The following is a 26,765-nucleotide window of genomic DNA, read 5'->3' as shown; positions in this document are numbered from 1 at the left end:
CACAATGCTGGTGGCTTTGCGGATGCAACATATTGTGTAGATGTCTGATAGAGTAGATGTGATAGAGGGAAAAGAGATCTCTTGATCTTCTCAGCTGTTCACGCTATTCTCTGAAGGGTCTTGTGATCAAAGACGGTGCAGTTCCCAAACCAGGTAGTGATGCAGCTGCTCAGGATACTCTCTATAGTACCTCTATAGAAGATAGTGAGGATGGGTGATGGGTTTTTCTCAGCTTCCAAAGGAAGTAGAGATGTTGCTGGGCTTTCTTGGTAATGGAACTGGTGTTCAGGGTCCAGGTGAAGTTCTCTGCTAAGTGAACACCAAGGAACTTGGTGTTCTTGACGGTCTCCACTGAGGAGCCGTTGATGGTAAGTGGGGAGTGATCTCTCCATGCTCTCCTGAAGTCAACATCTCTTTTGTTTTGTCAACATTCAGATGCAGGTTGTTAACCTTGCACCAGCACACCAGTTCTTGCACCTCCTCTCTGTATGCTGACTCGTCGTCCTCACTGATGAGACCCACCACAGTCGTGTCATCAGTAAGCTTGAAGATGTAAATCAAAATGTGCATTGTTGCACAGTCATGAGTCAGCAATGTGAACAGTAGAGGGCTGAGTACGCTGCCCTTGGGAGCACCAGTACTCAGTGTGGTCGTGTTGGAAGTGCTGCTCCTGATCCAGACTGATTGAGGTCTACCAGTCAAGAAATCCAGGATCCAGTTGCAGAGGGAGGTGTTCAAGCCCAGTAAGCTCAACTTTCCAATTAGGTGCTGAGGAACGATGGTGTTGAATGCTGAACTAAAGTCTATGAACAGCATTCTTATGTAGGTGCCCTTTTTATCCAGATGTGTGAGTGGCAGATGAAGTGTGATAGAGATGGCATCATCCATAGAGTAATTAGAGCGGTACGTGAACTGCAGGGGGTCCAGAGAAGGGGGAAGCTGGGTCTTGACGTGTATCATGACGAGTCTCTCGAAGCACTTCATGATAATGCATGTGAGTGTGACGGGACGGTAGTTATTGAGACCGTGGATGTCTTTGGCACAGGGACGATGGTGGTAGTCTTGAAGCATATTGGGACAACGGTGCAACTCAGAGAGATATTAAAGACATCTGTCAGGACATCTGCAAGCTGGTCAGCACATTCTCTGAGCACACAACCTGGAATGTTGTCTGGTCCAGCAGCTTTCCGTGGGTTAAGTCCACGCAGAGTTCGCCTCACCTCAGCCACAGTCAGGCACAGCACCTGGTCATTTTGCGGAGGGATGAACCTTTCTGCTGCAACATTGTTCTGTGCTTCAAACTGTGCTTAGAAGTCATTTAGAGCGTCTGGGAGGGAGGCATCACTATTACAGGAAGGTGATGTTTTCCTGTAGTTTGTAACTGCCTGAATGCTCTCACACATGCGCTGTATGTCACCGGTGTCTTTGAAGCGTCTATGGATCTTCTGTGCATGTGCACGCTTTGCCTCCCTGATCGCCCGTGACATTTTGGCTCTCGCTTTTCTAAGAGCCTCTTTGTCGCCTGCTCTGAAGGCTGAGTCACGGGTCCTCAATAGCATGCACACCTCAGCAGTCATCCATGGCTTCTACCTGGCTTATATATGTTAATATCACTACGGCAAGTTAAACAGTGTTTTAACTTCAGTATTTTCATATACATGATCCTTAAAACCATGTTAATATTGATAAAGAAAAAAAAATATTCCACTTACTCTTAAAGTTTCTTTTTCTTCATATTTTAATCTGTATTTGGTTGGTTTGTGTGAGGAATATCATGGGATCAGTGGATCATGGGTAATTTCCTTCACGAAAGTGTGGTCTGATGCTCATAAGAGGTGCTGGCCTTGCACACCTAAGTGGGCACATGCAAAAGAGAGGTGCGAGGGTGTAAATGTGAGTAATGGGACAGGGCCGACACGTGTGCAGGCTCACACTTATGGAAGTAGTCACCGCTTGGTCAATGTTGTTTTTAGAATATGAGGAAAAGACTGCCCTCTACTGGTGAATGAACCTTAAAGCAGCGCAGAAAGTGTAAGCCAAACTGGTTTGTCCTTTTCAAAGCTTGTCCGGCCATGAGGGGCTCGACTCCACTGGACGTGGCTGCTTCGTCAGTGATGGACAACAATAGTCTGGCCCTGGCTTTAGAGGAGCCAGACCTGGAAAAGGTAATGTACAGCATCATATAAATGCATCAAATAGTATATAACACCATTTTAAAGACCTAGACAAACTATTTACCTTAATGATTTAAAACCTGGTGAAGAGCATGTAGAATTCCCAAATAACCTAATGACATTGGTGTTGCTGTTCCCACAATTAAAGATATCAAAATGTGTGTGTTAATTTAAAGGGCCTCTATCATGGGAAACTGAATTTCCCTTGCTTTACTGAAATAATTTTCAAAACACACTGTTTACTTCCCTAGTACAGAGAGTGCAGTGGATTCAAATCTGCAAAAGCAGCCTGTTTTGAAATCACTGTTTCTATGCTGTCAAGAGAACAAAGTCATTTACATATCTACACCTACTTACATTGTGATTCTCAGACATGTTTCAGCTCTGCGTGCTTTTTTAATGAGGCACAATACAGAGCAACAAATCAGAACAGAGAACATTTGCCTTATATCCGTCTTAAGGGAGCAATAACAGAAGGATCCTGTTTAATTCTAAGGACTAATGAGAGGTTGGAATATGGTTGTGTAAAAAATATTATGGCTGTTTTTGGAACATGAACCCACACAAACATTATAAGTGGACATCAAGGAAAACATAAAATAAAAGAAAAATATAGGATATGAGCAGTTTACATTTTATGACTGTTTGCCTGTCCAGGTAGTGACATACTTGGCTGGTTGTGGACTGCAGAGCTGCCCGATGCTGATAGTCAAAGGATACCCTGACATCGGATGGAACCCCATCGAAGGAGAGCGCTATCTGTCCTTCCTCCGATTTGCTGTCTTTGTCAATGGTGTGTCCCCGTCCCCCCTTCACAGTCCAGCTTAGCTCATGCCAATTGGCCACCTTTAATGTTGCCCCTTGTCTAAACATCCAGACCAGCTCCCTGATTGTCTGCCGTGGTATCCTCAGGTGAGAGTGTGGAGGAGAACGCCAATGTGGTGGTAAAACTGCTCATCAGGCGTCCCGAGTGCTTCGGCCCAGCTCTGAGAGGAGAGGGGGGCCAGGGCCTACTGGCTGCCATGCAGGAGGCTATTAAAATCTCTGAGGATCCCACCCTGGACCTGCCCAGCCTTCCTGAGGGAGGAGTATCTGCGTAAGACCCAGGATGACCTCTCTCCTAACTCCCTCATTTCTTCATGGAATGTGCACTATTTTCTGTTGATGGTCTTCTTTTTATTTACTGCTAGCCATAAAGGCACATTTAACTAAGGCTAATCAAACAGGGTGCCAGAGGCTGGTCTATAGAGTTATGGTCTTTAGAGTTCTGATTTGATGTTATGTAATTCTTGATGCAGTCTCACTGACCTCTCAGTGAAGGTTGTCGGAGTGATTTTGGCTGTGATTGACTGTTCATGTTGTGTGTGTGATTGTGTGTGTGTGTGTGTGTGTGTGTGTGTGTGTGTGTGTATGTGTGAGACAGGGCTGGAGAGGAAGGTGAGGAGGAGGAGATGGCACACATGGGCAACTCCATTATGTCCTTCTACTCAGCTCTCATTGACCTGCTGGGACGATGCGCCCCAGAGATGCATGTGGGTGCACCACGCTGAACAGGCTTCGGCACATCTGCTTCTGTAGCACACTGTTTTAGTGAAAACCTACTGCTGCCTGCTATGTTTCCACAACTGGTGATCAAAAATCTGTTTGTGCACAAACCTTGTGTATCATTGACATTTCCCAGTTAATCAACGCAGGGAAGGGTGAAGCTCTGCGTATCCGTGCCATTCTACGCTCTCTGGTGCCCACCAAAGACCTGGTGGGCATCATCAGCATACCTCTCAAACTGCCAGTGGTCAACAAAGGTTAGGTCTCTTTCATAAGCATCTTCCACATACTGACTGCACCAATGCTTTACATACACCTTACAACATATTTCTTACTGATATTGCATCAGCTACCTTTTTCCCCCATGTGTATAATATTTTCCTGTTCTTTTATGTCTGCCTCCCCTCCTGTGGTGCCCGATCACTCGCTTTGCTCTCCAGATGGCAGCGTGACGGAGCCAGACATGAATGCTAGCTTCTGTCCCGAGCACAAGGCGCCTATGGTGCTCTTCCTGGACCGCGTCTATGGTATCGAGGACCAAAGCTTCCTGTTGAACCTGCTGGAGGTGGGCTTCCTGCCTGACCTGCGTGCCTCCGCCTCGTTGGACACGGTGAGTGGCTACATGGTGATGGGGGCGCAGGCTCCGTGGTGATGGGAAGCTGACTCCGTGGTGACGGGGTGCTGGTCAGTGATGACGGGGTGCTGGCTCTGCGGTGACCATTGCTTATGTTTGTGTTTTCAATACTTTGGAAGTGTTGCATTACTCCGGGGCACAAGATGTTTCAGCTGGCTGGGCACTTCCAGATGCCTTCCACTACCTGCTAACTGCTTCTGTTTAAGTGGTGACAGACATGCTTGGCTTCTGTCCAGCTGGTGCTGCTTCATAAACACCACACACACATAAATATACCCGAGCGCAGGCACATGCTATCACGCTCACAAACATTCTACTCATACTTAAAAAGAGTCATATTTAATCTAAAACTGGTCTGACACTTTGCCTGTTTCCTGACACTTTGCCAGCTATTTCCTGGTGACATCAAATATACAGTAGGTAAAAAAAAGAATGCATAGAGAGTCAAAATGATAACAAATTACCATACTCTGCAAGTATGTAGTTATAGATGCTACAGGCAGATTGCATTTAAGCTTAAATAAGAGAACAAATGCCTTAAATATTGGTATTTGGAGCAAATTGGTAATAATGTTTGTTTTTTGGCCTTTGACCACTAGGAGGTGCTAAGCACCACAGAGACAGCCCTGGCCATGAACCGGTACATTGGCTCAGCTGTGCTCCCACTGCTGACCCGCTGCGCCTCTCTCTTCACCCATACTGAGCACTATGCCATGCTCGTGGACTCCACCCTCCACACTATCTACAGGCTGTCCAAGGGCCGTTCGCTTACCAAGGCCCAGAGGGACTCCATCGAGGAGTGCTTGCTTGCCATCTGCAGGTAAGGACCGTGCCTCGATTTGGCCACTGTTCCACCGCTCGTCCAGGAAGTGTGCCTCACCCTCACCGCTCTTCTCCTCAGGCACCTGCGGCCCTCCATGCTCCAGCAACTCCTGCGTCGCCTGGTCTTTGATGTGCCACAGCTCACAGAGTACTGCAAAATGCCCATCAAGGTGAGCTGGCATCACTTATTACTCTACATTAGAGTTCCCTCTTCACTGATGAACTAATATGTGATAGTAATGCTAATAAATTATCATAAATCTTAAAAATATTAAATGAATACTATAACACATTAATTGTAACAAAGCCCTTAATTAATCACTTAACTGAAGCTCTTAATAATTGAAAATTGTGAGCATTTATTTATAAGATATATGTTTATTTCTTCTGTATTGCTAACATACACTTCTTAGTTCTGTGGTCCACATCCCTCCTAAATGGGAGGATGATGGGAACATTAATCTGCCATTATCCCAATAGACAGCTTCAGAACTGTAACAAGTGTTGAAGGGCTCAGTGCCAGATGAAAAGTATTAATGACCTCTCCTGATACCTATGCGCACCACACACATACACACACTTACACACACACAGACATGCACACGCATACTCCTAGTGCTTGTGGCTTTCAAATCAGCCAATACAACTGTCGGCATGAATCCGTAATCTGTCACCTCAGATCCAGTCATGATTCTTTGTGCAGTAGGTGAGAACATATCACTATCCTCTTGTCATCTCAGATGTTAATATGTAACAGTGACAAACTGAAGATCCAGAAATTACCCTCAATGACCCCTTTGGTCCAGCGTAAGGCTAGACTGAAATAATTGTATTAATTTCTGTGCTCAGATGATCCTATAATGTTTTAAAGATAAATTGTACTGTTCATAAGACACAAACTTCTATGCTGGTTAATCGATGCATTTTCTTGTTATTGCAGCTTTTGACCAATCACTATGAGCAGAATTGGAAATATTACTGCCTGCCTTCAGGCCTGGGCAGCTATGGCATGGCCTCTGAGGAGGAGCTCCACCTCACAAAAAAACTTTTCTGGGGCCTTTTCGACGCACTCTCTCAGAAGGTACTACATATCTCATTTGCTGCTCCTAATCTAGACCTGCATAATGATCTCTGCTGCACTGAATTACAGGCCGAGTGAGAGTGGATTTTGCCCTTGTCCACTTTCATCTGAGATGGTCTCATTTAGTTGAAAGCTGAGAATCTGGCCAGAAGTTGAACAGGAAGCAAAGAAACATTTACGAGCTCAAAGAATTCATATCCCTTCAAAGAGTCTATGACCTCTCCCACCCACAACCTAAGCGTCGCTGACCTTCTATCACTTATATCCCTTCACATGACCCTGCAGAGCTGGGCAGCACAGTTCCTGTCCTCACACTATACCTCTTTCTGTCCTCTGTCTGGCAGAAATATGATGCAGAGCTGTTCAAGATGGCCATGCCTTGCCTGAGTGCCATAGCTGGAGCCCTCCCACCTGACTATGTAGACATGAGTCCAGGCTCTACTCTGGTTAAGCAGGTCTCTGTGGACGCTGAGGGCAACTTTGACCCCAAGCCCATCAGCACAGCCAAGTATGCACCAAGCAGGGGCCATCATAATGACAGATAACCATATAGAGAGACATACAGATATTTGTCATGAATTTTACATGAGTTTCCAACTAATATTTTCAGCATCTCCCTGCCTGAAAAACTGGATTACATTTCTAACAAGTATGCTGAGCACTGCCACGAGAAATGGTCACAAGAAAAGGTAAGTCGATTTGAAAACCAGTGACTATACACTGTCATATTTTACATTTGAGCATTTCCATTTTACAACTGGGGATTTGCATGGATGCATGCTCATTCCTGGGACATTGGTGAAAATACGTTGTCTCTGGACAGCTTGCACTAGGCTGGACAGCAGGGGAGAAGGTGGATGACCAAGCCAAAACCCACCCTCTACTGAAACCGTACAAAGCACTCAGTGAAAAGGTACCATGTGTTGCTGAAAGCTTCACCAGTCATTTGCAGGGTTGATGCCCCACTAATCCCTAGTAATCCATCTGTTGAATCCTGCCCAGGAAAGGGAGACCTACCGATACCCGATCAAGGAGTCCCTGAAGAGCATGCTGGCATTAGGCTGGAACATTGAGAGGACCAAAGAGGGAGAGGCCATGTTCCATCAGCGGGAGACAGAGAAACAGCACAAGATCTCAGAGTCTTCGCAGGTAAGCAGTTGTAGTCAAGACACAAGGCCATAAAACAAAACCAAACAAGACAATTTTAGCTATGTTAAAATAAACAACTTTAATTGTGTTCTTAAATATGTTACATATGCTTTTTCCCCAGGGAGATGGATTTACTCCAACTCCTGTGGATTTAGATAACGTAATCCTCTCGAGAGAGTTACAGGTACTATAGTTATTATTAATTTGTATTATTATGACATGGAGATATATGGAGATATCACAATATTATCTCTATATTATTATTATAATGTTATGGCAATATATGGAGGTATCACAAACTGACCTGTAGTATCTTGCGTAGGGCATGGTAGAGATTGTAGCAGAGAATTACCACAATATTTGGGCAAAGAAGAAGAAACTGGAACTAAATAGCAAAGGTAATCCTGTTTTCCAGGGGACATGCAGTGTGTGATATTTCACAGTTAGCTACATAAGCTGTGTTTTTTATTCACAGGAGGTGGAACTCACCCACTGCTGGTGCCATATGACACTCTGACAGCTAAAGAAAAGTTCAGAGACCGGGAGAAGGCTCAGGAGCTCTTTAAATTTCTGCAACTCAATGGATATGCAATAAGAAGGTATGTGTCTCTGTAAGCCTTTTAAGTGTCCCTCTGCACTCACACGACGACAGCACATAAAAGTCCTATGTATGATTCTGCATGTTCACATAGAATGTTGCTAAAGTTTACGTAACGGCAACATAGGTTTCACCTCACTGATACAACATTTCTATAAGCTGAGTCCCCCATGGATGATTTTCTGTGTGTTTGCCAGAGGACTGAAGGATATGGAACAGGATTCCTCGTCTATGGAAAAGAGGATTGCCTACAAGTTCCTTAAGCGGCTGCTAGGTTATGTAGATTCTGCCCAGGAATTCATAGCCCATCTTGGTGAGTTAATATACAGATGATCTATAAACACCTACAAAGAATGAGACTGTGATAGAAAATGAGTGAGATTCATAGGTACAGAATTAGCACAGGTTCAGAATACCAAAATAAATCATTAATGAAAATTTAAAAGAAAAGTTCTTATTTGAGCCTTTATCTCTGCAAAACATTTTACAGAGGCGATGGCAACCAGTGGGAAAACAGACAAATCTCCTCATGAACAAGAGATTAAGTTCTTTGCAAAGGTAGGGCTAAATGTCTACCATACCTGAAGGTTAAAGTATAGGGCCAGTTTCCTCACACACCCCAGTAAATATCTTATGTTCCAAGCCAATGTTTATGCCCATAGTAAAAACAATTCATTTCACATGCTGTAAGTAATATACTGGTCTCCCTGTTCTGGTTCACCTTGCACTGTAGGTCCTGCTGCCTTTGATTGATCAGTACTTTAAGAACCACTGCCTGTACTTCCTGTCCTCTCCCAGTATTAACCTGAGCAGCAGTGGGTATGCCTCCAACAAAGAGAAGGAGATGATTACCAGGTTTGTCCTCTAATGGCACATGTGCTTATAATTGGACTATGTTAGTTACATAATGTCATTTAAATCATGTAAACCCCTTGGAGGTCAGAATGTATTGAAGAATTTGTGAATATTGTTCCCATTCCATTACTACATTTGAACCTCTTTTTTTTTTTACAGTCTCTTCTGTAAGTTGGCCTCTCTTGTCAGACACAGAATTTCTCTCTTTGGTAAGGATGTTTACAGTTGGATTTTCTTTTTTTTTGTCTGCTTTGTATGGCCAAGTTAGATTTTGGGAACTATAACTTTAACAATACCAATCTCCCAGGGAGTGACTCTGCCACAATGGTGAGCTGTCTACACATCTTGGCACATTCACTGGACTTCAGGTAGGAGCAAATTCATATGAATGTACTGCATCTATGGCCCATTTACATGAAGGAAGTTTTGCTTTGATATAATAATTGGACTCTGATACATTAGATAGTGGGGATGTTGTGTTCTACTATTAAACAGAAAAGCCACTCAATATGTGTCTTGTGAGATCTGCTAGAGGCATAAAAATGATTGGAAATTGTCATTCTTTCTTGGCTGTGTCATTGTAATCACAGTGAATTGTAGCCACAAATATTAATATGGTAAGTTTCTTAAGTATAATTTGAATCATAAATCATTGGACCCCTACACAGGACAGTGATGAAGTCTGGCTCAGAGCTCGTGAAGGCTGGAGTCAGGACATTCTTTGAGAATGCAGCAGAAGACCTGGAGAAGACCGTGGAGAACCTGAAGTTGGGCAAATTGGGCCAGTCGCGCACACAGATGAAAGGAGTAGCTCAGATCATCAACTACACCTCAGTGGCCCTGCTTCCCATTCTTACAGCTCTCTTCCAGCACATCACCCAGCACCAGTTTGGGGTGGACCTGCTGCGTGAGTACACAGCACTGCTGGCTTGACTGATATATCACACACCCAATCAGCACCAGTTTGAAGTCGACCTGCTGTGTGAGTACACAACACTGCTGGCTTGACTGACACAAACAGCAGCCACAGGAACAAAAATGTAACACTGTAGTAACATTACTGTTTTAATCGATTGATTTGAAATAGATGAAAATTACATATGATAGACAAAAGTATCAGCTCTAAGCATTTTGGCAATCTTAATGCTTTCTGAAATTAATCATATTGTATAATGTTGTGTTGCAGTGGATGATGTTCAACTGTCATGCTATCGCATTCTGACCAGCCTCTACTCTCTGGGAACCGGCAAGAACATCTATGTTGAAAAGTAACTGAATTTTATGATCACTTTTGGTGATGGGTTCCACATTCTTTTACCTGTGTTAATCCCTGTGCTGTGTGTAAACAGACAGCTTCCTGCACTGGGTGAGTGCTTGGCCACCCTGGTGGGAGCCATGCCAGTAGCCTTCCTGGAACCTCATCTGAACATGCACAACCCTTGCTCTGTCTTCAACACTAAGACATCTCGAGAGAGAGCAAGTGCGTTTCCATATCAAATGTCTCTTTTGAGAAATGGCTTGAACCAGTTGAACATTGCTACATACCACACTCTTTCCTTTCTACTTTTTTCCAGTTCTGAGCATGCCCGACACGGTGGAGGAGATGTGTCCTGAAATGCCCCGCCTGGATGGCCTGATGAAGGACATTCATGATGTCTCTGAGTCTGGGGCACGCTACACTGAAATGCCACACGTCATTGAGGTCATCCTGCCTATGCTGTGTAATTATCTTTCTTACTGGTGGGCTAAAGGCCCTGAGAACACAGTGGATGGTGTAAGCTGCTGTACCACGGTCACGTCTGAGCACCTCAGCCTCATCCTTGGCAACATTGTTAAAATTCTCAACAACAACCTGGGCATCGATGAAGCTTCCTGGATGAAGCGGATTGCAGGTATGTGCTTTATGATTTCAGTAACAAAATATCCAATAAAGTGGACAGTTTTGGATTGTTGGTTTATGGATTCTTCAGTATTCCCCACTGAACTCCTTTATTAAGCTTTCACAATGTGCACAGAGTTCCTGCCATGTCTACTTCCATATCCACGCAGTGTACACCCAGCCAATAATTAGCAAGGCGGGCGTGGACCTTCTACGAAGCCACTTCCTTCCCACACTGGAGAAGCTGAAGAAGAAGACAGTAAAGGTGGCTGCTGAAGAGGAGCTGCTGAGGGCAGATAGCAGGGCTGATACCCAGGAGGCCGAGCTGCAGATTCTGGATGAGTTTGCTGTCCTCTGCAGGGACTTATATGCCTTTTATCCAATGCTAATCCGCTATGTGGACAACCACAGGTATCATGATGATTTTCTTATTGCAGATCTACCCAGTTATAATGTTCTTTGGCATATCTTTCTTTACATCTTGTGGATGAATGGTGACATTGACAACCACTATTTAGAAGGTACCAATACAAATTATTACATTCACCCCTGCATCTAGGTCAAAATGGCTGAAGAACCCTGATGCTGATTCAACAGAGCTCTTCAAAATGGTGTCAGAGATTTTCATCCTCTGGTGTAAATCTCATGTATGTTCTCAACATATCTTTGTATAAATGCTATATATAGATCTGCTGCTTTTTTCCCACAAATAATCTTCTTTACCCACAGAATTTCAAAAGGGAAGAGCAAAACTTTGTGGTGCAAAATGAAATCAGCAATCTAGCCTTCCTCACTGGGGATTGCAAGACCAAAATGTCAAAGGTAAGTTTCAAGGATGGCCACCAACAAAAAATGCTTGTTTAAATTGGAGTTATTTACTTCACTTCAGAAGTACACTATATGGACAAGTATTGGGACATGTACACATTACACCTACATGAGCTTTTAAGATATCCCATTCTAAATCCATAGGTATTAATATGGAGTTGGTGCACCCTTTGCAGCTATAATTGCTTCCACTACTTCTAGGAAGACGTTCTACAAAATTTTGTGTGTCTGTGGGACTTTTTGCCCATTCATCCAAAAGAGCATTTGTGAGGTCAGACAATGATGTTGGATGAGAGGGCCTGGCTTGCAATCTCCATTCTGGTTTATCAAGGTGTTTGATAGCGTTGAGGTCAGTGCTCTGTGCAGGTTGAGTTCTTCCACACCAAACTCACCCAACCATGCCTTTATGGACCTTGCTTTGTGCACTGGGGCAAAGTCATGCTGAAACAGAAAAGGGCCTTCCCCAAACTATTCCCACAAATTTGGGAGCATACAATTGTCCAAAATGTCTTGGTAAGCAATACGATTTACCTTCATTGGAACTAAGTGGCCTCGGCCAACCCCTGAAAAACAACCCCATAGCATTATCCCTCCTCAACTACTTGGCATAATGCAGTTAGGCAGGTAACATTCTCATGGCATTTTCCAAACCCAGACTCGTACATCAGACTCCTAGATAGAAAAGCTTGATTTGTCACTACATAGAACATGTTTTCACTACTCCAGAGTCCAGTGGCACCATGCTATACACTCTATCCAACACTTGGCATTGTGCTTGGTGATGTAAGGCTTGCATGCAGCTGCTGAGCCATAGAAAAACCCATGTTGTGAAGCTCTTGGCACTGTGCTGATGTTAATGCCAGAGGAGGTTTGGAAGTCTACAGTTACTGAACCAGCAGAGCATTGGTGCTATGTGCCTCAGCACTTGATGACCACACTTTGTGACTGAATTGCTGTGGTTCCTAAACTTTTCCACTTTTCAGTACTGCCACTCTGTCACAATCAGTCCCTCCGAGGTTCCGTGTTCCGTGTTTTTCCTGTCTTGTGTTTTTTAGTTCCGCTCCATAGTTTCGTTTTCTCCTCCCCTCGTTTGATTTTCAACAGCTGTCCCTCATTTAGTTCATGCTTTTAAACCCTGTCTTGAGCCCTGTGTTTTGGGGTTGTGCATTTGAATGTGTTTATGTGGCTGTGCTTGGTTTTTTTGACTCTGTATGTATATTTGAATCACTGTGTTTAACTTTGTTCTCCTAGCCTTAGCCCTGAGTTTTCCCTAGTCTTTTGTTATAGCCTGATTCCCCTGTTTGCTTTCATGTACTCTTGTATTTGTTTAGTCATGTATCCCCATACTTTCTGTATTGGCTCTATGACCCTGGACCGTTCTAACGACTCTGATTTTGGACTTGCCCATAAAAAATCTCGCTCCACTTTGCACATGCGTCCGCCTCCTTACCGCTCAACATTATACACTCACAATTGATTGTGGAATATTTAGGAGGGAAGAAACTGACTGACTTGTGGCATCCTATTACAGTACCACAATTGAATTAATTGAGCTCTTTAAATCACCCATTTCAAAAATTATTTGTAAACAAAGGTTACATGGCTAGGTGCTTGATTTTATACACCTGTGGCAATGGGACTGGATGAAACACCTGAATTCAATTAAGAGGTGCGTCCCAGTACTTTTGTCAATATAGCATGTATTGTATTGACACTGTGGTTCTGTTGGGTGGGTGAGTGTTAAAATCCCCTTGAGTTGTCACTATTGCTCTACATCCTCATGTTTTCCTTTTGAGGTATACCCATCCATGTGGAATATGTACTTCCCGTGGGGTTGTAGAATTCACTTACTTTTAGATGCCCACTTTACATGCTTGAACAGCTTGCTATCTTGAATTATATTTTTAAATTGATATTATTAATTATATTATAGATTATGTGTGATCTTAAATCATACATAATCTATAATTCATACAATCTCGCATCTGAGAAAATTCTTAATTAGTTTAAATTTAGTTCAAAACTTGCTTCAAAAAATACATAACATGATGCCAAATCAACAAATTGAAGGAAATAAACTAACTGCCACATGAGCCCCATATTCTTGTGTTGAGGATAACAAAAAAAGCAGGTAATTTCCATGTTGAAAATGTGCTGGGTTTGTGTGGTCTGTACCAGTCAGGAGGCCAGGACCAGGAGAGGAGAGGGAAGAAGAAGAGAAGAGAACTGTACTCTGTTCAGACGTCCCTGATTGTAGCAGCCCACAAGAAGATGCTGCCCATCGGCCTGAACATGTGCACCCCTGGAGACCAGGAGCTTATCTCTCTGGCCAAGATCCGCTACAGTCTGGTGAGCATCCCTATTTAGAGTGACACCAGCATGGTCACTCCTCTCTTATCTACCCTTCTGACACACTACCCTTACATTAGAAAGACCCCAGTAGAGACATTTGGCAAGCCCCATCTGTCAGTCTGTGAAACATTAACTTGCTGCCTTTCACAGAAAGATACCGATGAGGAGGTAAAGGATCACCTGAGGCAGAACCTCCATCTTCAGGAGAAGGCAAGTTGAAGACAGGTGCTAGTGCGAGATAACAAATATGATGGCTTGTAAATGACATTGGCTAGGGTGAATTAATGAAGTGACCCGCTCATGCTATAGACGGAAGACCCAGCGGTTCAGTGGCAGCTGAATCTCTACAGGGATGTGGTGGTAAAGAGTGGTGCTCCAGATCCAGAACGCTCACTTGAGAGGCTCCAGCGCATCTCAGCCGCCGTCTTCCACCTGGAGCAGGTCAGGGGTTGGCAGGGACTATGAGGCCTGCTTCATCTTAACTTGACACATGAACCCTTCCAGCTACAACTCACTCATTTAACTTGGCTCTTGTTGGGTGAAAATTCAATAAAAGGTTACATGTCATGCTGGATTATAAGATGTTCACCTCAGTGATCTGACCCTCAGGTGGAGCAGCCACTGAGAAATAAGAAGTTGGTATGGCAGAAGCTGTTGTCCAAACAGCGCAAGCGTGCTGTGGTTGCCTGCTTTCGTATGGCGCCATTATATAACCTCCCTAGGTAAGTGTGCCGCATCCTCCTACAGCTCAGTTACAAAATTCGAAATTTGCCGCATCAAATGTATCATGTTATATGATTATACAGGTAGAATAAATATGCCTTTAGTACAGCATTATTAAAATAGCCAGATTACTTCATCTGTGATGCCCCTTATCAGTACCTTGTGACCTAACCATGTGGCTTGCGCTTTATCTCTGATTCATCTCTGAAGCTACTTGTCAGTATATCAATTTGTACCCTGTTCACTTTTGATTTTTTATGCCTTGTCCTCACTCCTATTTGCAAACCATTGTGTTCTAAGATCTAATCCCTCTTATCTAAGATCCCACCTGGCAAATTGAATTGTCAAGTGTAGGTATTAGAAGATTTTGGAATAAGACCTAGTTGGTGTTTCCTTACACCTGTCTTCCTAGTCCTAAAACTCCTTCCTCTTTGTTGTCTTTACAAAACACTTCAGATTCAAAAATAATAATTACTTCCTGAATGGCTATGGGTACGTTTGGCTGGAAAAGGTGTACCAAACCTCCAGCTTTGACCGTCTGTTCTCCATCCTAACGGTAATGTGAGCCTAAGAGACCTCATGTTCCCAGCATCCTCCTCCAGCCCATCCTCCAACCAAAGAACTGAGCACATTCAGTTACTAGCGCCCTTCTGAATGGTCACCTTACAGTCACATGTGCTCTCCTGTAATGTTGCATTAAAGAAGTCACTAACATGGCAAAAGCACCCAAATAGCTAATGTGGTGAGTAAATAGACAATTTATATAGTTTTAGTAAATTTAGGACTGGTTCTATAACCACCTCTAGTGAAAAACAGAGAAACCCTTGATTAACCTTTTTAGTAATTGAATTGTGTCGATTACTTGGGTTTGAACTTTCAATTACCAAGGTGGCCAATCAGATTAGGCCATAGGCCGTACATCCCTCCCACCCTGCAGAATGCACCTCTCTCCTTCCTCCCATTTCTCTCCCTGCCTCTTTCCCAGCTAACCTCCCTCTCCCCCCCTGACTCTTCAGGCATCGCTCTATTAACCTCTTCCTCACGGGCTATCAGAAACTCTGGATAGTAGCAGAGGAGTACTCCTTTGAGGAGAAGCTAGTGCAGGACCTGGCAGTAAGTATCGGGCTGGCCCTGGTGCTGCCCTGTGTGCCGTGTGTGCCCGCTGGCGTCCTGTCTGTCGCTGTTTGCCCCGCGGCCAGCACCTTGCCCACCGAAAAGCGGGAACGCATCCCTGCCCGCCTCGTGTCCGCATCCTGGCCCGTGTTTGGCTCCTCTGGTTGCGTGGCGTACTACAGACAGAGGTGCAGCAGACAGGCCCTGCATGAGTTTCGCCTGAGCCTCCGGCCCCACCACCTCTCTAGAGCAGTCTGTCTCAGCTCAGCCATGGTAAGAGGGGCGGCCCTGCCGCGCAACCCTCCGCCTCTCTGTTTGGGTGTCGTCTTCTTTTCGTAAGTCTCGTACTGTAAGTCGTGAGAGTTGGTGGCATGTTCGCCTCATCTAAAAATCATGTCTCTGTGTAGAGTTCAGGCAGTACAGATGCTGTTAAAGACACAGAAATGTTGGTCCTTTTTGAATCTTAACAAAGTTTACGTTACAGTTAGAACATTTAGAGAAATGGTCAGTTTAACTACACCGGATACAATAACATTATGTTAAACATTATAAATTATTACCAAAACCCACAACAATGCACGTGCAACTAAATTACTGGTTTTATAGTGCAGCCCGTTACTAACGTAACATCAGCAAAAAGGTTTAATGTTGTGAAATTTTTTATGCCCAGTTATCATTATGCATCACTGACATGCACTGCACTGCCATTTTCATTGCTATATGACCATGCAAATATGCATGTCTTCCATGAGCTGGTCATTGACCCCTATTGGCAACATCCCCTAGACACAGTCCTGGAGCATCACATCAGGCAATGACCATGCTCTTTTTTAGCATGTCATCTAAACCAGTTCCTCTCAGCTTCGGTCCTACACCTGCACAAGATTAAACTGATCAGTTCAAAAGGGCACCTATTATCTTGGCATTGAATGTGATGTGGTTATCCTGAACAGTATTAAAATGTAAGTGCATCTTTTCCATAGGACCAGGGATGAGAGATGCTGTCTTGAATTACATTTAAGTGTTTCATCATGTGGAAGTGGAAAATTTAAGTGCATGTGCGTCACCCCTGAACTGCCTGGTCTGAGCAGGCGAGAGACAGGAACACGAGTGTAGAGATGGCAGAGTGTTGGTGCATTGTTTTAAATAAACTGAAATTGCTCTTCAAAAGAACCGACTGCTCTAGAGTCCTGAGCAGACAGCGTTTTTTAAATGACGGTGTTTAAATGTTATTTTAGGGAGGAGAATGTGCAGAATCAGGGTAGAATCTGCATTCTGGGTCATGTATTTGTGCACAAAGCCTGGGACTATGGGTGTGATTTGTGACAGTGTAGCAAGTCATGTCCTGTTTGAGAATGTCAGAGTGAGAGATAGTTATGTTCAGAGAGGGGATGACTATGTATGTGTATGAAATGATGGTTGAAGATCAGACTTGTGTGGCTCTTCCCACAGAAAACCCCCATGGTTGTGGAAAAGGACGAGGAAGAGACAGAGGCCGAGGTTCAGCCTGACCCTCTAAACCAGCTCATCCTCCATTTTAGCCATAATGCCCTCACGGAGAGAAGGTGACCCACAGACCTCTGCAATGCACGCGCTTACACTTGGGATCATATCATTTTATATTCCTTTTAAATGAAGGTTTCAGGCAAAACAATTATTTTAAAATTAATGTCTATAATTCCTAGTTTCCTGGAGGAAGATCCCTTGTATATTGCATATGCAGATATGATGGCAAAGGTATTCCTTTCACCTTTCAGGCATTACATTAGTGACTTCAAATGATCTCACAGCTATTAAAAACAAGGCAGTCATGAAGTGAAATTGTTCCTTTTCAGAGCTGTGCCGAAGATGAAGAGGAGGAAGAGGAAGGAAAGGAAAAAACATTTGAAGTACGCCTGTGAATTGACATCTGTCATCTGGAAACAGACACAATTTACAGGAAGAGCACAAACAAGGATAATAAACAGTACAGGAAGGAATGTGGACAGGCGCCCTGCACATCTTATTAGTGTGATGATATTTCAGAATGAGTGTCACAACAAATTACCACTTAGCTCCATTTGTATTACCCCCAAAACCTAAAGTACTTGGCTCTGAATTAAAGTGCTTGCTACAACATACATCACAGGTGGTAGGCAGTGCAATCATGTACACAGGCAAGTATGATATGACTTGATCATTCGGTTTGTGCACTGTGTGCAATTCCCATCACAGGAGAAAGAGATGGAGAAGCAGAAGACCTTGTACCAGCAGGCCAGGCTGCATGCCAGAGGAGCAGCGGAGATGGTGCTGCAGATGATCAGTGCCAGCAAGGGTAAACTGACCCTTTTCCTTCCCCATACCATTCTTATGCTCTATAATTTTCATTTAAAAGCTGCATGGTCTAACATGGAATGCTTTTCAATTACAGGTCGACTAGGCCCCATGGTGACTTGCACTCTAAAACTGGGAATTTCTATTCTCAATGGAGGCAATGTGGCTGTTCAGCAGGTATAGTATTACAACATCTGAATGTTTAAAAAAAAAAGTTTGGAAAGAGTTAAGTGTGCATTTCCATATACATTACATGCATTATGTCTTCAGAAAATGCTGGACTACCTGAAAGAAAAAAGAGATGCTGGGTTTTTCAAAAGTTTATCTGGACTAATGCAGTCTTGCAGGTAGGTGTCATTACAAACAAACTTGCATCCCCCGATGCATGACTGAATGTTCCTCTGTCCTTAATGTAGTTGAATGTTCATCTGTCCTTTAGTGTACTGGACTTGAATGCATTTGAGAGACAAAAAAAGGCAGAGAGCCTTGGAATGGTGACTGAAGAAGGATCGGGTAAGTTGTTTTGGCTATTTAGAGCTCAAGGTAATGAATCTGTAACCTTGTCAAAATTCATTTCCACTCTGTCGTCATTGATTTACTTTCTTGACGTCAATCCACCACAAAAGCAGTTGACGTTCTTGCATTCCCATAATGGATAATGAGTTTTGGCAAACCTTTCAAATCTAATGTGTTTTGTTCTAGTATTCAGCACTCATCACTGCAACAGTGTTGAACCATTGCTGTCCTACTAGTTCTAGCTTTCATTTGATTCAGTCTGACTGTGGAAGTGAATGGACTGGAAGCTTGTTGGCTTTATTCAGCTTGAATGGAAGGGAAATGTCTGAGTTTAAGATTTTTTGCAGACAGAGTCACAGTTGTGCATTGATATAATTTCAGTCTTTTGAATCATATACAAATCCCAGTCACTGTGAAAGTTGTTGGTATTGGCACATTAGTTGTTGGTATTGGCACATCTTTTTCCTGTTGTCATGCTATTGTAGATACCTAGACAATTTACCAATTTGATGTTATTACTAAATGTAGCAATCCTACAAATTCATTACTAGTGCTACTGAACTTTCAGAAGCATGCTTGTACAATCTTTGCTTATACAGTCAGTGTGGTGGTGTTAGCAGGTTGTCCTGTCAATACATGCTTGGATGTTTACTCTATAGTATCAGAATCATTGTTGAATATTAATCACCTAGTAAAAAGCAGGAAAATTAAAAGCAGGAAAAGGGCACAGAACAGAAGTTAAAACCCCTCAGATACAAAACAGGATTTTCAAATGTAAAATTTAATTTATGATCTTAAGGTCAGTTTTTAACCAAAAGACACAACAAAACACTGAACTATTCATATTGTGAGATGACACTTACATTATGTCGTTTCTGATGTATTCTTTAATGTCCAAATTAATGTCTTCATGAAATACCATTGTGTTTTGTGATTTAGGGTTAACATGTTCTATGTTAGTATTATGAACACTAGATTTTGTATGGAAAATGCTGAAAAATGTAAAAGTATTTATTTATATAGTTTCTACAGAATATAACTGCAGATATTACCATAAAAGTTCTAAAACAAAAGTTGGATAAAGACATTACTCATCACAACTAAAACAACTGTCCAAAATGTGTCATGATGTTCTACAATGACCCACAGTGCAGTGTATTAAGCAACTTACCTGGTTTCACCTTCCATTATACACATCTCTACCCCCTAATCAAACCTTATATTTACTTTAATTGCATGTATATGTTCCCCAATTAGTAACTCTGTCACATTCTCTCATTTTGTCTGAATTTCCAGTGTCTTCTCCTTTGCTTATGTCTGCTTTCTTTGTCTGTCTTCTATCATTTTATACTCTTGGATGGCAGTCAACGTGAGTGAGCGGGGTAAATACCGTTTAGCTACTCTTCATTCCGCTATGCTATTACTTGGCATGTGGCCATTTCTAATTCTCATCCCTCGCCCCCCAGTTCCAGTGACCTGGATGCGCTGTGCTAATAAACCACAGTCCTGCAGGGGGATAGTCATGCATGCTGACACACAGATCTAAAGGGCCAGGCTACCTCCCCTTACCCTGGTACTAAACTAGAGCGTGCTCAATGTATAGATTGATACCTATGCTAACTTTACTAACCACCTGTTATCACATAACATCCTATCAGATCAATATCTGTTCACAGAGGTCCACTACAGGTAAAATTTGGTCAAAAGCTACAAAGTCAGCAATGAACTTTGTAAGTTGTACATTTGGGGCCAATTCTGGTTTTGTGTATGATTTTCACAAATATGACATAGAATAAGTAACAGTGTGTTAACACTGTTTCCTTCTCAAAATTTTGGTGCAATTATATAACGAAATTTCTTAATGAATGACTATATCTACATTAACTATTGCTTTACAGTGAGTTTCTGTATACACTATGTAATACTTGTGAAAGAAATCTTCTAACCCCAGCTTCTTGAAAGCTGTCAGTTGTGCATATTAATCTCCAAGCATTTCTTTCTCCAGTCAGATCTTTGGATGCAGTTAAAAGACTGTGATCTAAAGTTCCTCATCTTAAGTGCAGTGAAGTCCTAGTGACACAAATTATTGTGCTTGCCTGACATTCAGGGTGTTCATGCTTGTAAGCATCTAGCATGTGTCAGTAATGATTTCCATCTTTGTCTTCTGAATTTTAAGGTTCCAAAGTACTACAAAATGATGAATTTACGAAGGATTTATTTAGGTTTTTGCAGCTTCTGTGTGAGGGCCACAATAATGGTAAGAGCATTATGTATCTTTTTGATAATGGGTTTAATTGGAATGATTCTGACACTTCTTAAATTGTGTTCTTTCCATTTTTTACCAAGCTAATTTAGCCCCAATTTAAATTATTTATGACACTAATTGTATAAATGATGTTGGAAGACTTGTTAGGGCAAAGGGTTTGTTAAAACATGTTTAGCCATCTCTAGTTAAGAAAAAACTTTATTTGGTTGTTGGTCTTGTTTTTGCCCTTTTAAAAAGATTTCCAAAACTTCCTGAGAACTCAGACAGGAAATACAACTACCGTCAACATTATTATTAGCACAGTGGACTACCTGCTGCGCTTACAGGTAACAAATGCAGAAGGATACATTTTACACACCAAACATATTTGTACACCAAACAACCACAAGCCATAAGTAAGTGTTTCATTCTTGTGATGTTGAAGCTAATTTTGTGTGGGTTCGTAGGAATCTATAAGTGATTTCTACTGGTATTATTCTGGAAAAGACGTCATGGATGAGCACGGACAGCTTAATTTCTCCAAAGCTTTGGAAGTGGCTAAACAGATCTTCAACTCACTCACTGAGTACATTCAGGTAACACTTATGAAACCTTTACTACAGAGTCTTAACACATTGGAGCAAAATTTATTTCACAATATGCTTTAGGTAAAAGCAGTTCAATTTCTATAGTTCTCTCTCTCTCATCAAATGTAACATGCTTTAGCACTTTAGATGCTGTAATGATTTCTTCCTTAGGGGCCTTGTATTGGGAATCAACAAAGTCTGGCTCATAGCAGGTTGTGGGATGCTGTGGTTGGATTTTTGCATGTCTTTGCTAACATGCAAATGAAATTATCACAGGTAATCCCAGATATCCACTCTGAATATAGAGCCTAATGCTTACAATTTTACATAGCTACACTTGTAAATATCTGTAAAAATTATTTTTTAAAAGCAATGAGTTATTTTATTGTTTACAACTATGGTCTAATTTACCTCTCTCTCTATATATATATATAGGATTCTAGCCAGATTGAGCTACTAAAGGAATTGCTAGATTTGCAGAAGGATATGGTGGTCATGATGTTATCTCTTTTGGAGGGTAAGCACTCTTTGAGGAAACAAATACCATATAGCAAGTCCTGCAATTACAGCTGAATATATATCCTTAAGCAGGTATATATGTTGAAAGTGTAGTGGCAGGTCACAGATGAACAGTGTTTAATTACTTGTCCACAGGTAATGTGGTGAATGGTACAATTGGTAAGCAGATGGTTGACACATTAGTGGAATCCTCAAGCAATGTGGAAATGATCCTCAAGTTCTTTGACATGTTCCTGAAATTGAAGGATCTTACTACCTCTGACAACTTTAAAGAATATGATCCTGAAGGGAAAGGAATTATTTCTAAGAAGGAGTTCCAGAAGTCTATGGAGAGTCAAAAGCAATACACACAGTCGGAGATTGAGTTTCTTCTTTCTTGTGCTGAGGCCGATGAAAATGACATGTTCAACTATGTGGAATTTGTTGAACGCTTCCATGAGCCTGCTAAGGATATTGGCTTCAATATGGCTGTACTGCTAACCAACCTGTCTGAGCACATGCCACATGACTCACGTCTAGCTACCTTCCTAGACCTAGCTGAGAGTGTGCTCAGTTATTTTGAGCCGTACTTGGGCCGCATCGAGATCATGGGTGGTGCCAAGCGAATTGAACGAGTCTACTTTGAGATTAGCGAATCCAGCAGAGAACAGTGGGAGAAGCCTCAGGTGAAGGAGTCCAAACGGCAGTTTATCTTCGATGTGGTCAACGAGGGAGGTGAGAGTGAGAAAATGGAGCTATTTGTGAACTTTTGCGAGGACACAATCTTTGAGATGCAGCTGGCTTCCCAGATATCCGAACCAGACACAGCAGAACGACCTGAAGAAGAAGACGAAGAGGAGCTCCAGAGTCTGTTAGAGGAACTGGCCGAGGGAGAAGATGGCTCCCATGAGTCAGCTTCGGCCTTCACTGTTGCCTGCACCTCTGTTAAGAAGAAAATGTCCAATTGCCGCCAAATGCTAACCTTCAAGAACATGCGTAAACAATTTAAGAAGTTAAAGAAGCTGACCATCAAAGAAATAATCATAGGGTTCTTCTCCTTATTCTGGATGCTCTTCACTGGGTTCTTCAAAAGCATTTTCAGTTTAATCTTTGGATTCTTCCATATCATATGGTCATCTATGTTTGGTGGCGGGCTTGTTGAGGGGGCTAAAAACATGAAGGTAACAGATATCTTGGGCAACATGCCTGATCCCACACAGTTTGGAATCCATGGCGATGTGATGGAACCAGAAAAAGCTGAGAGTGGTGATTTAGTTGTGTCTATGGAAATGGTTCAAATGACTGCTGCAGGGGAAAAACTGGAGCCTGATGCCATCATAGATCTCATAAGTCCACCCACAAAAAGAGAGGGAAAGCATGGATCTGAGCCTGGATTGGGAGATGTCTCAGAGATTAAGACAGAAGCCAGTCCTCCCATCGAAAAAAAGAAAAGTCAGGTCTGTGTTTGTTCCTGCAAATAAGACAAATATTATTATATACAGATATAATCATCCATATCTTGTCTATATATGGATAAAATTAGCAGGATTACTGCAAAACACTGCTCTTTGCATTACACAGAAAGTGGCTACAGAGGAGTCAGAACCTGAGAAAGCAGAGTAAGTCCTGTGCACATTTTTACTTTCTTATATATACCATATAAAGTCTGATCATGCTTGGTGCAAATGTCAGACAGAGCTTGCTGTTTTGTGGTTTAAATAGTCACAATTTAACTGAACATGGATATGGGTGCATCTTTAAATGACAGCACAGAAAATCGTGAAAAGGAGGATATGGCCAAAGAGGAAAAGCCTGAAGAGCCTGTAGCAGAGGAGAAGCCAGCTCCAAGAAAACAGCATGGCGCTCCAAAGGAGCAGCCTCCAGCATTAATGGCCAGTGTCTTTGCTGGTCTAGAAGTCTATAAGACAAAGATGCTGGTATATCTTTATACTGTAGCCTTTGTAGTATTTGGAATTTAAATTATCCAAAAATGTACAAATTGTGAAAAAAATATATATATATAAACGTGCTGCTTATGAACTTTTTTTCTCAGAACTACTTGGCTCGAAATTTCTACAACCTTCGTTTGCTTGCATTGTTTGTGGCATTTGCAATCAACTTCATCCTACTCTTCTACAAGGTGCCTTTCATGCAACCTTTAGCTTACTTGCAAGTTTACTACATATTAAATCAATTAATTTTACTGATACACATTTCTATGTAATTACAGGAACTGGTGGTCATGGAAATGTGTTATTCATTAAACATGTCATTTAGGATATTTATTAAAGTGTTGTTTTTTAGGTGACTGGTGAAGCTGATGATGAAGAAGAGGAAGGGCTTTGGGGTGGAGATGATGATGATGATGATGATGAAGGTGGAATGGAGTTCTATGTACTCCAGGAGAACACTGGCTATATGGCACCCACTCTGACTTTCTTGGCTATACTACATACCATAATTTCCCTCCTATGTGTGGTGGGATATTACTGCCTCAAGGTTATTTTCTCTTTTAATTACACAGCATGTATGTTATTACAGTAGCAAATAATGTCTGTGGTCATAATTTATTTAATATTTAAAAATCCATATGGCATATCATTTTTGTCCAATATCTCATGCTTACTCTAGGTTCCTTTAGTGGTGTTCAAGCGAGAGAAAGAGATTGCAAGGAAACTTGAATTTGATGGCTTATATATCACTGAACAGCCTTCTGAGGACGACATCAAAGGACAGTGGGACCGTTTGGTTATTGCTACTCCGTAAGGCACCTTTAAATGCATTCGTAAATTAACAGCCTACATCATTTGTGTCTTTTGACATGTCATTCTCCCCCCCCCCCACAGATCATTTCCTAATAATTATTGGGACAAATTTGTCAAGAGGAAGGTATGGCATAGATAATTTACTTTTGAAGTTAACGTGTCTCTCCATTTCCTTGGTTAGTTTGGGTCACTTGCTGCTATTGTCTCTTAACTTCAGGTCATCAATAAATATGGGGATTTGTATGGTGCAGAGCGCATTGCTGAGCTCCTTGGACTGGATAAGAGTGCACTTGACTTCGACCCCACTGAGGAAGCTGTGGTAAAGGAAGCCTCTTTGGTGTCCTGGTGAGCTGGACTACATAAATTCAAATTTACATTTACCTGACACTGTTATCCAAAGCAACTTACAATTAAGACTGAATACAACTTGACAATTGAGGGTTAAGGGCTTTACTCAGTGGCAACCTGGGGCTTGAGCTGGCAACTTTCTGATTACTAGTCAAGCACCATAACCACTGAGCTACCACCTGCCAAACAATAGATTTGGGAAGGTTTTTGCCCATGAGAGCATTTCTAAGGCTGTTCTACATCTCCAATACAGGTTGAGCTCTATTGACACCAAGTACTACATCTGGAAAATGGGAGTTGTCCTGACTGACAATGTGAGTAAAGCTTAAGTGACCTCTTCCTGCTATTAATCAAAGTTTTCTTGTTTGTTTTACCAACCAGTGTTTGTCTTTATCAATGCAGTCTTTCCTCTACCTGATCTGGTACACCACCATGTCTATACTGGGACATTACAATAACTTCTTCTTTGCTGCTCACTTGTTGGATATTGCTATGGGCTTCAAGACGCTGAGAACCATCTTGTCCTCTGTAACTCATAATGGCAAGCAGGCAAGTATCTACCACCAGAGGGCAAGTGTGTCTCAACATGGGCAAAGGAAACCCTGGGTGTGTGTCAGCTTATGTTTGAAACCTGACTCCTTCTGCTCTTCTTCACAATAGCTGGTGTTGACTGTGGGTCTGCTAGCAGTTGTTGTCTATTTATACACTGTGGTGGCTTTCAACTTCTTCCGCAAGTTCTACAACAAGAGTGAGAATGAGGATGAGCCTGACATGAAGTGTGACGATATGATGACTGTGAGTTATTTTTTATTATATACCCTGCATCTGAAATATAATTGGGCAAATGTCTATTTTCAAAGCACAAATAAATGAAACATGAATTTGGGTAATTTAATTAACAATGCACCTTCATTTATTATTAATCATATTTATTATTAATTGGATAATGATCAAGTTGCTGAATGAACATATAAAACTGTGCTTCTCCTCAGTGCTACCTATTCCACATGTATGTGGGTGTTAGAGCTGGTGGGGGCATTGGTGATGAGATTGAGGACCCAGCTGGGGACCCTTACGAGATTTACCGCATTCTCTTCGACATCACTTTCTTCTTCTTTGTCATCGTCATCCTGCTGGCAATCATTCAGGGTACATGCTAAAGCGCTGTGCCAGATCCATGCTGACAAACTGCACAGCCAATAATAAAGAAAGCTGTAGCTCAGGGTATTCTGAAGTGTTGCAGACATGTGATGAATGCCTTTGTATTTCCAACTAGGTTTAATCATTGATGCCTTTGGGGAGTTGAGAGACCAACAGGAGCAAGTGAAGGAGGACATGGAGGTGAGTAATTGTTGTACGTTTTAAACTATTCTGAGTAACAAGCAAATTACTATTATTAATTCTAATATTTTAATTTAGACAAAATGTTTCATCTGTGGGATTGGGAATGACTACTTTGACACCACACCCCATGGTTTTGAGACCCATACCTTACAAGAGCACAACCTAGCCAACTATCTGTGAGTGTACACCCTCTACAGGTGTAACAGTGGTAACTCTGTGGAAACCCACTGTTCCTGCAATAGGTGAAGTAAAAATGAAATGATATACTGGAACGTGAGAAAACAGTGTGAAATTTGTTGTCTTCCTTGACAGATTCTTCCTGATGTATCTCATTAACAAAGATGAGACTGAACATACAGGCCAGGTGAGAACATACCCAAATTCATCTTTCAAACC

At 42.1% G+C, this 26,765-nt stretch overlaps 1 protein-coding gene across 6 annotated transcripts in view; it reads left to right on the top strand.

The window, feature by feature from the left end:
- The window catches only part of ryr3 (ryanodine receptor 3), a 70,720-nt gene that overhangs the window by 42,720 nt on the left and 1,235 nt on the right, over positions 1-26,765 (top strand). For 3 of the 6 annotated variants that reach the window (XM_026998958.3, XM_081717495.1, XM_081717498.1), the window contains 61 exons: positions 2,062-2,165; positions 2,832-2,967; positions 3,087-3,270; positions 3,598-3,706; positions 3,856-3,976; positions 4,160-4,329; positions 4,953-5,173; positions 5,255-5,345; positions 6,116-6,256; positions 6,601-6,764; positions 6,867-6,945; positions 7,080-7,169; positions 7,259-7,405; positions 7,527-7,589; positions 7,728-7,803; positions 7,881-8,004; positions 8,201-8,316; positions 8,494-8,561; positions 8,737-8,858; positions 9,018-9,067; positions 9,166-9,226; positions 9,527-9,765; positions 10,045-10,126; positions 10,208-10,338; positions 10,433-10,750; positions 10,908-11,148; positions 11,297-11,384; positions 11,467-11,559; positions 13,744-13,914; positions 14,068-14,127; positions 14,227-14,358; positions 14,527-14,639; positions 15,657-16,026; positions 17,206-17,318; positions 17,439-17,490; positions 17,589-17,642; positions 17,968-18,067; positions 18,164-18,243; positions 18,337-18,413; positions 18,506-18,579; positions 19,947-19,964; positions 20,759-20,839; positions 21,086-21,174; positions 21,295-21,423; positions 21,586-21,690; positions 21,850-21,931; positions 22,069-23,369; positions 23,494-23,531; positions 23,681-23,849; positions 23,966-24,052; positions 24,217-24,411; positions 24,544-24,674; positions 24,759-24,801; positions 24,895-25,022; positions 25,279-25,339; positions 25,428-25,574; positions 25,686-25,820; positions 26,018-26,174; positions 26,302-26,366; positions 26,445-26,545; positions 26,682-26,733. In XM_026998958.3, the coding sequence (XP_026854759.3) occupies positions 2,062-2,165; positions 2,832-2,967; positions 3,087-3,270; positions 3,598-3,706; positions 3,856-3,976; positions 4,160-4,329; positions 4,953-5,173; positions 5,255-5,345; positions 6,116-6,256; positions 6,601-6,764; positions 6,867-6,945; positions 7,080-7,169; positions 7,259-7,405; positions 7,527-7,589; positions 7,728-7,803; positions 7,881-8,004; positions 8,201-8,316; positions 8,494-8,561; positions 8,737-8,858; positions 9,018-9,067; positions 9,166-9,226; positions 9,527-9,765; positions 10,045-10,126; positions 10,208-10,338; positions 10,433-10,750; positions 10,908-11,148; positions 11,297-11,384; positions 11,467-11,559; positions 13,744-13,914; positions 14,068-14,127; positions 14,227-14,358; positions 14,527-14,639; positions 15,657-16,026; positions 17,206-17,318; positions 17,439-17,490; positions 17,589-17,642; positions 17,968-18,067; positions 18,164-18,243; positions 18,337-18,413; positions 18,506-18,579; positions 19,947-19,964; positions 20,759-20,839; positions 21,086-21,174; positions 21,295-21,423; positions 21,586-21,690; positions 21,850-21,931; positions 22,069-23,369; positions 23,494-23,531; positions 23,681-23,849; positions 23,966-24,052; positions 24,217-24,411; positions 24,544-24,674; positions 24,759-24,801; positions 24,895-25,022; positions 25,279-25,339; positions 25,428-25,574; positions 25,686-25,820; positions 26,018-26,174; positions 26,302-26,366; positions 26,445-26,545; positions 26,682-26,733 (8,339 nt within the window). The remainder of the gene's footprint in view (positions 1-2,061; positions 2,166-2,831; positions 2,968-3,086; positions 3,271-3,597; positions 3,707-3,855; positions 3,977-4,159; positions 4,330-4,952; positions 5,174-5,254; positions 5,346-6,115; positions 6,257-6,600; positions 6,765-6,866; positions 6,946-7,079; positions 7,170-7,258; positions 7,406-7,526; positions 7,590-7,727; positions 7,804-7,880; positions 8,005-8,200; positions 8,317-8,493; positions 8,562-8,736; positions 8,859-9,017; positions 9,068-9,165; positions 9,227-9,526; positions 9,766-10,044; positions 10,127-10,207; positions 10,339-10,432; positions 10,751-10,907; positions 11,149-11,296; positions 11,385-11,466; positions 11,560-13,743; positions 13,915-14,067; positions 14,128-14,226; positions 14,359-14,526; positions 14,640-15,656; positions 16,027-17,205; positions 17,319-17,438; positions 17,491-17,588; positions 17,643-17,967; positions 18,068-18,163; positions 18,244-18,336; positions 18,414-18,505; positions 18,580-19,946; positions 19,965-20,758; positions 20,840-21,085; positions 21,175-21,294; positions 21,424-21,585; positions 21,691-21,849; positions 21,932-22,068; positions 23,370-23,493; positions 23,532-23,680; positions 23,850-23,965; positions 24,053-24,216; positions 24,412-24,543; positions 24,675-24,758; positions 24,802-24,894; positions 25,023-25,278; positions 25,340-25,427; positions 25,575-25,685; positions 25,821-26,017; positions 26,175-26,301; positions 26,367-26,444; positions 26,546-26,681; positions 26,734-26,765) is intronic. The other 3 variants (XM_081717499.1, XM_081717497.1, XM_081717496.1) reach the window with 1 other exon arrangement.

The sequence above is a fragment of the Electrophorus electricus genome, chromosome 7, assembly GCF_041902795.1.
Source record: "Electrophorus electricus isolate QZ-2024a chromosome 7, ASM4190279v1, whole genome shotgun sequence".
Lineage (NCBI taxonomy): Eukaryota > Metazoa > Chordata > Actinopteri > Gymnotiformes > Gymnotidae > Electrophorus > Electrophorus electricus.
This window is presented reverse-complemented; position numbering and strand designations above follow the sequence as displayed.